The following is an 8,890-nucleotide window of genomic DNA, read 5'->3' on the forward strand; positions in this document are numbered from 1 at the left end:
GTCAAAATGGCGGATCCTGTTCGGTGAGTAAACCCGAAGGGTTTAAGTGCGCGTGCATGCCCGCCTTTACCGGGCCGACGTGCCAGGAGCCAAGAGATCCCTGCCGTGGAGAGACCGTCTGTGGGCGCTTCCCTTGTAAGCGCGACCCATCGCAGTGGAAGCTCGGCTACACGTGTCTGTGTAACGACAGACCCGGCTGGCGGCTCTATAGCGTTGAGAACCCACAGTGCGTAGACATCGACGAATGCGAACTGAACAAACCGTGCCGCAACGGCGGCACGTGCGTGAACAGCGAGGGCAGCTACGCATGCGCGTGTCCCGACGGCTGGGTGGGCAAGAACTGCGAGCACAGGACGGTCGTGGAGCCGACGTGGGGCGAGTGGGGCCAGTTTGGCTCTTGCAGCGCCACCTGTGGGGCATCAGCGCAGCAGGCGGCCTACCGACAGTGCAACGTGCCAGGCCAGTGCCTCGGCATGAATCATAAATCCAGACACTGTCCGGGAATCCAGAGCTTATGCGAAGACTTGGAGGTGTTTGACGACTTCATGGGCATGCCGCCGCAGCCGCCACCACTATTAGGACCTTTCGGTGGTGGATATGCTCTTCCTCCTCCTGCGGGGTACCCACAGCCCATTATGCCTCCGCCGGGTGTCCTCCCACCAAATGTACCACTGCCCGCAGACTCCCGTATAGGTCAGTTGGAAGGTCAAAAGGATCCTTCAGAATTACAGGAGCAAGATGCACAGGAATTACGAAACGCGGATGTGAATAGCAACGGCACACTGGCATCTGGTACAGGTGGCGTCACCTACAGGAGGGATATTTTACGAACGATGCATATCGTAGTACTTGCGTTTTGTATAGTATTCATGCGAGCCTTCTAGAAGAAATGAACCTACGTGCAAAACGGTGATAAAAGGCCAAGGAAGGAAAAAGTAAAATGACGATGACGAATAAAAGCAGGAAAACGAAGCAGAGCAAACAACACGACCAAGATCAGAGACACGTGAACAGCAAAGAGAAGCGCACATACATTCCTTATTGTTAGTTTACAGTTATACATAGTTTTGAAAATGCCCACCATAGTATGTTAACATGTGCTACGACCAGTGTTTCGCGCAAGAGGCAATGTCGTGGTAAAAACCGGTGCGTTTACGATTTTACTAGTGGTTTGTTGTAAGCATTTGAACTAAGAATGTCTATTTTATCCCGACGTACGGATTGTAGATGCAGACGTGTTACTTTTTTTCATTGTCGTTTTATAAAATGTTAAGCAATCTAAATGTTTTTGTATTAGATTGACACAGATACAGACATCAAATTACTTAATTGTTTTTATTATAAAATTACTATTCTATCTGCCACGTACCATACATTGTTCATATATTTTCCTACCTAGCTTGGTCTTTATAATTGCTTCAACGAGAGAAGACGCGTACCAGGCTATAGTTAACTGGGTTTTTTTATTTTTTACTCTTTCTGTCTCATCGTACATTATACACTATCGAAGGCAACAAAAAAACAAATAATGAAATAAACGAACAGTCAAATAACTAGACGTGCTCACGTCATTTTATACTCTTGTTGCATTGCTGCTGTTTACGTACTACACTAATTGGCATCGTTGCAATTTTACTATTTAATGAAGTACTATACACTACAAAACTATCACCAGGGGGGCTTATTGCTTACAATAACACTGGACATAGAGCGACGCTACAGGCACACTGCCTCTATTAATTATTGCATACATACATACACACTGTACTACATAGCAGCTTTATGGATGACCTAAGTCGTTCGTTGCCTGTCATCGTGGTTTAGCAGTAGAATAATGTACAGAGGAAAACAGTGCCACATGAGCAATGTACGAATTACATACACAATTATTACTTATCGTGTACGCGTTCATGCATAGAACTGTAGATGCATTCCTATCTCAGAGATGAGCACTACAAATGCAACATAATGTATCGTGAAAGACTACAGCGCGTAAAACGTATCACCATGATCAGGATACCGCGGCTCCCCCAATCACGATTCACGTGTCGTACGTCACAGACTGGACTTAAGCAGCCGACGAGGGTAAATAATAATACCTTACGTGATACGAATTTCTATTGTTCTACGACACGCGCACAACCTGTGACAAAGCACTGCCACAGCTACAGTGGATTCTAAAAACTTGTCGGGTGTGGCCATATTAGTGGTGAAAGTGAGAAAGATGAATATGGAAACGGAACATAGAGATGGCTGGGTCAGAGTGAAGCGGGTATTTAGGTGGGTGGGAACGAAGTGTCGAGGCAAGGATGTTGGATGGAATCTGGCAGATGGAATCAAATTGACAAGGTGCTAAGGTAATACACAAGTGGGTTGCGATATGGTGGAAGATGGGTGGAATATAGCGATGGGATTTGGGATATGACAGGAGCGATGTTAGGACAATAGCTCATTTCCGAGATGAGTACTCTATTTGATGATATATAAATATATTTACGTCACATGCCATATAATCGTTATTGCTCACGACGTTTCACCTTCCAGCCTTGAACACTGCATGCGCATTTTGTATATAGCAAGAACACGCATTGCACATCTTACACCAATACATAATATCAACTCTGTGTATGCCTGATGCGGGCACGTGTATAACTAAGGAAGCCACCATTTAATTCTCTTCGGTATGTGTGTAATAACATCGACAAGCCACACAGGGATGCGTGGCGGCGGGAATATAGCTCTGTGGAAATACATGGCGGCCGTCTGTTCCACGGTAGGAATACATCACGGTGGGATAACAGTCCCGTGAGAATACATCAGCCGTCATGCACAACACTAGTTCACACACATTCTGCTGTTACCTAAGTGTTATGCCATGATTCGCCAGCTTATCATGTACAAACGAAAAATTATTTGCTATTCGCGAGAGATCCTGTATGTATATATATATACAAAAGGACCATACCATGATAGCGTATAATTATGTTATAGAATCATGAATTTCTAAGCAGAATCGGCAACTACGCAGGTTTGCGGTTTGCGGCTACCAGGGGTCGCTAGGATCGCTGCTCTGTTGGAACTGCTGCGCTTGTGGATGGTGCGGTGATGTCTTAGCTGGGATGTTCCCGGCAATGCGTATCGTCTGCTTGTTCTCGTTCGGCCCGGGATTACCTAAGAAAGAAAATCAAGACATTTAATGGAGTAACTAATCAACGTGCATCTACAGAGTTGTGTGATGCTAGTGCTAAATATATGGAGCTTGCAGACATATATGAAAATATGGGTGCTAGGCTTAGTTAGTACATATGTCAACATGTGGGTGGTTTTCACATCCGTGCTTTTAACCTATCGCTATCCAAATGCTTTGGAAATTCCACCGCGTACGCTCCAACAAAATCTCTGCGTGGTTTACCATCTATTTAGGGAGATCAATGTGTATCATGGTAGCAGGAAATGAAAATATTGTTAAACCATATCACGCAGATCAGCGTGTGTAAATTCATGTAAGCGTCTTTATTTTAAGCTTTACGAATGTTTCAAATCCTATGTAATGCTTTGCATGTTTACATCACACACATTTTCCCCGTACACGCACGCACGCACGCACGTACGCACGCACGCACGCACGCACACACGCACGCACGCACACAGACACACACACACACACACACACACACACACACACACACACACACACACACACACTCTCTCTCTCTCTCTCTCTCTCTCTCTCTCTCTCTCTCTCTCTTTCTCTATCTCTATTATCTCTTTCTCTCTGCCTCTCTCTCTCTCTCGCTCTCTCTTTCTCGTACACACACTTTTACTCTCTATCTCCTTTCTCTCACGCTATCTCTATCTTCCCATTTCACCTGCCCTATACTGATTGATGTATTGAAATTGTACTCCTTCTAGTTGCGCCTTGACTCTCACCTCTGTTTCCTCGCTGAGGTGAAAGGTTGCCGTTCTTAACAGCGGGTGCCAGCGCCGGAGTAAGGTAATCGCCCATGTCACCGTCCACGGCGCCGTAGCTCTGGTACGTGCTCTCCGCCTCGGCGAGCTTCGAACTGGATAGGTTGCGGGACATTGGATTCATCGGCACACCGCAAGGTGCCAGCACCGTCGCCTCCTCCAGGATTTCATGACCGCCCTTGCCGCCATGCGACATGTGACCACGGTCTTTCACGAAGAAGAATAGCGCAGCGAAAGCGACCAGCACGATGAGGCTGGCGAAGCCGTAGCCGCGAAACGTGATCTGTGTGCCTGCAAGCATACCAATACTACATCGTAACACTTCGTGCCGTACGCTGTTAGTTTGCATGCAGCCTCAAGCGGAACTACTCGTTCATAGCGTCACACGGGGATAAACATAAAATATATATACAGTATTCAATTAGCAAACTGTCTGCGCTCTCAGAATATATCATCTAACGAACATTTACGAACAATGCAAAAATTTGCATGTCTGAGACATATACAGGTTTGCTTATGTGATATGGAAACACAAAACAGGGTAATTACTGATATTTCTCCTAATATAAAATAAGTCATATGTAGAATTTGTACTTCTGTGAGTTACAACGACGTGTCTTCACACGAAACAAGTAAGAAAGTAAACTACACTTTTTTACGAATTCTATTCGCTTACGAATACCTACTGTGTTTTTGAAACTGAAACGCAGAATTAACAATTTATAACACGAATGCCTCGATGTGAATAAACAGGACACGCATTCCTGTCCCGTCAAAGAGGGTATTGGGGATGCTTCCACTTCAAACAGATTTTTGACGTGGAACTGTTGTTGTTAACGTTTTCTATATTAAAAATGTAGGATTAACTATCCACATTTACTTCCTTTTATTCTACACAACTAACGTTTCTACATAGTTTCACAGGTAATTAAAAGCACCAGGAAGCGAGCAGATTTTGGGGAGGATTCTAAACTTTATCAATTCATTCTTAGCAATCATTTCCAGCCTGCATCTTCAGTTTACTTGCATTTTTTCGCACTCCACTTCTAACTTCCTCTTCACTCACACATGCGCTTCTCCCCATTTTCTCCGAATCGTTTTAACGTCATTCGTGCTATGCTAACTCCAGCTCTCCCTCGTTCCCTCGTCTTTCGCCTCCAATCCTCCCCTCTTTCTGGATTTAAATATAGTCATTTTGCAGGGAGACAAATGCCCCTAACACTTGATGCACAGTCTTGTAGCAAATTCCTATATTTAATAAACGGCTTGACGACGCATGGTGGCACGGTAAAATCATTTCTCTTTTGCACAAACAATCTATGTTTGTGTGTTTCAATTGTGCAAACACAATCTCCATTCTCATCAATAAGGGTGCACGGTGATAGCTCTGAATCGATCCACTGCACTCGCCATGGCCAAACACAGCTTCGTCGCATCGAAGCCTAAACCGGTCAGCATCATTGATTGGTGTGGATTTCAGCAGAACATATCAGCAAGCGAGTGTGATCTCGTGTTTCTCTCTACGATACCCCCGTGGTATTTAACTTGTTCACCATAAATCATACACACCATGAAGACTAGTGGTAGGCAGAAATGAATTTCATTGACAAACTCCCCATTTTATTAAGGTTGATCAACTCTAGCTAGCTTGTTCAATGCTGCTATTCTTACATATCGTTAGTTACGTACTGCATGGTCACAAAATGTCGGATTTCTAAGAGTTGGCAGTAAACGGTCATCGACCGCCTCCGCTAAGGGACTATTATTCGTTTTCCTGCTGTAAAATCTAATGAGGAATTAATCAAGTTAGACTGGGTTTGCGCTCTCATATATGCAACACATCGCAACAGCTCAATTCCTATCAGGGCTATACGTGAATTAAAAAAATGGTGGTCGAAGTAAAAGTCAGTGTACTAAAACAAGTAGAATTTTAACTGTTTCTACTCATGCGTTCATACTGAACTTTCTTTGCGAGATAAACGTCAAGGGCCTGCGCCGTTGTAATCCAGCTAAAAGGTATACAAATATGTATGTTGCTGCAATGTGTGGCGTCTCAGCTAGTGCAAACGTCCGCAGCAATCCATTAATTGAGTTTGCCGCGCACACACTCGCCGCTTTTCTACAGCTGGCTCGACTGATGCAATCATGGATTGAAGTAGGCTTCACGAAACGCGTTATTGACAAGCCACCAGACTGACTGCCTAAGCATGCCTGCTTGCACCGGCGCCGCGGATGCCCGCGATTCTCCTGTAGTCATCGAAGTTTTGCCGACTTCGTTTGATCGCTGAAGCTGCCCCGCGTGTATACGAGTTAGTAGTTACTCGGTTGTATATAATAATATTAATGAAACCGCACTGAGCGTATGCTACAGGCGCTAAAGCCACATGGGAAATAGAAAGGGTAATGACACACCGAGCTATACGCATTTACGACCTGGATATGCTGCCGTTTGGCTTGAGACACGAGAAGTAGATCTCGCGCGTATAACGTGACGTTAAAAAACACGAGATCAAAACGGATATATGTACTCCGCAACAGCCAGTGTAAGAGCAAGAGTACGTAACAGGCACGTTCCGATGTCGCTATAACACCCACTAGTCCTACTAGTCGAAGTCTCTCTACTAGTCTCGTATCTACTACAAGACTATTGTCGACAAAATAGGTTGTAAATAAAGTACTCACCGAATCGAGTTGCCAGCATGCCGCCTATGATCGCACCGCAGGCTCTACCGAGAGCATGATGCAGCCCTTGAAGGATACCCTGCGCCGAAGGACGATGGTTGGGTGGCACAGCCTGCGTGATGTAGGAACAGATGGCTCCCCACACACAGGCGTGCGTTATACCTGTAACGGAAAGAACGCCACGTCATATAACGTATATCGCGTCATGTTCCACACGTTTCCCGTCACACGCTCTGAGACTGCATTAGTCCAGACTGACACTAGTCTCTGCACGCGCACACACACGCTCACACATATACACACAGCCACACTCACATTCACACACACACACACACACACACACACACACACACACACACACACACACACACACACACACACACACACACACACAACATATATACACACACACATATATACACACCACACACGCCTCACACATATACACACAGCCACAGCCACGCTCACATTTCACACACACACACACACACACACACACACACACACACACACATATATACACACACACACACACACACACACACACATATATATATACACACACACACGCTCACACATATACACACAGCCACAGCCACACTCCCATTCACACACACACGCACACACACACACACACACACACACACACACACACACACACACACACACACACACACACACACACACACACACACAAGAATCGGTTGATATGACGGAGACATGAATTTGGTCGATACAGTATGTGCTTATTTATTATTTATTATACTGGCCACATAAAAAAACGCCAGCTACCCGAATGTTACAATTCTGCGCAATGTGTCAAACGAGAAGCAGGTGCTTTGCGCGTATATGTATAAACCAGTTTTAGTTTCAGTTATAATATGGACAAATTTGTCCTAAAATACAATTTCGCTAAAATACAATTCAAATATATTTTTTCGCTTAAATAGTAGCTAGGTGTAAGTATAATTGTACTTTTGTGATTAGTCCTTGGGCTGTAACGTGCAAAATAAATCGGCAGAAAGGCAAGTTTTTCAGGGTGGCAGCACAATCGCGCAGTGCCATGTCAGCGGTCAAAAATTAAGATTCCGAAACTCACTGTTGTTTAATGACAAATTTGAATGCGTGATTATAGAAATTTATAGATATATATTATTATTTATGCACTCACTATCATAATATACTAGAGTATACATAAAATTCTAGAGTCTCAGGGAATTGTTTTAGTAGTAAAATTATAGGTTTGTTGCGTAATTAACAAGTAAATGAATAATACACACATTAACTAAACGTAATTATATACGTTATGCGGCTGGACGCTCGGTCATGCAGGGAGGTTTACATAATCTATTTGCCGAGGAATACAAATAATATCATCATACGACAGCGCCAACCTGAGTAGCCATCAAGTTTACTTGCAAGTTTAGATGCTACATAGCTGCAAATAGTGTTGCGGCGGTTAATTACGCCTCGAATAACGTTTGTTTTAACGCATGTGATGACGGAAAATAGATTAACATGAATAATCCATTCGTGGATTATCTACAAGCAAGTTGAAAAAATCGGGTATAATAGGCTTACAGCGAGATGAAGTCATTTCAACAGATAAAAAAAAATATTTTGATGTTTCAAACGTAAGAAAATAACAGTTGAGTATTTTATACTACAAGTCATTACCTAGCACTTGTTCGCGAGCTAGATAGAGCTGAATTTTCCCCTGCGAAACGATATAGCCGGTTGTCATGGAAACTTAGGCCAAGCAGCGACAAATACGATAAAGCTTTTCGCTGTAAAAGAAAATCTATTTACTTGCAAATCTGAAGGCTTCCCAAATTACGTGAGAGAGAGAGAGAACGCGCGCGAGATAGACAGACAGACAGACAGCGAAAAAGAGAGAGTGAGAGAGGAGTGCGGGAGAGAAAGAGAGAGAGAGAGAGAGAGAGAGAGAGAGTGAGAGAGAGAGGGAGAGAGAGAGAGAGAGCGCGCGTCAGAGAGAACAAGAGAGCCCTAAAGAGCGGAGAGAGTGAGAGAGAGAGGGAGAGAGAGAGAGAGAGCGCGCGTCAGAGAGAACAAGAGAGCCCTAAAGAGCGGAGAGAGTGAGAGAGAGAGGGAGAGAGAGAGAGAGAGCGCGCGTCAGAGAGAACAAGAGAGCCCTAAAGAGCGGAGAGAGTGAGAGAGAGAGGGAGAGAGAGAGAGAGAGCGCGCGTCAGAGAGAACAAGAGAGCCCTAAAGAGCGGAG

The 8,890-nt window shown here is 44.4% G+C and overlaps 1 protein-coding gene across 2 annotated transcripts in view; it reads right to left on the reverse strand.

Annotated features, from left to right (window-relative positions):
- Positions 1 to 1,444: 1,444 nt before the first annotated feature.
- Positions 1,445 to 8,890, reverse strand: part of LOC106821190 (major facilitator superfamily domain-containing protein 6-like) — a 19,043-nt gene continuing 11,597 nt past the window's right edge. For both annotated transcript variants that reach the window (XM_014825888.1, XM_014825898.1), the window contains exons 3-5: positions 6,652 to 6,813; positions 3,931 to 4,260; positions 1,445 to 3,171 (exon numbers count right to left, since the gene is read on the reverse strand). In XM_014825888.1, coding sequence (XP_014681374.1) covers positions 3,044 to 3,171; positions 3,931 to 4,260; positions 6,652 to 6,813 — 620 coding nt within the window. In that variant the 3' untranslated portion in view covers positions 1,445 to 3,043. The remainder of the gene's footprint in view (positions 3,172 to 3,930; positions 4,261 to 6,651; positions 6,814 to 8,890) is intronic.

Source organism: Priapulus caudatus, unplaced genomic scaffold (assembly GCF_000485595.1).
Source record: "Priapulus caudatus unplaced genomic scaffold, Priapulus_caudatus-5.0.1 Scaffold3, whole genome shotgun sequence".
NCBI classification, from domain to species: domain Eukaryota; kingdom Metazoa; phylum Priapulida; class Priapulimorpha; order Priapulimorphida; family Priapulidae; genus Priapulus; species Priapulus caudatus.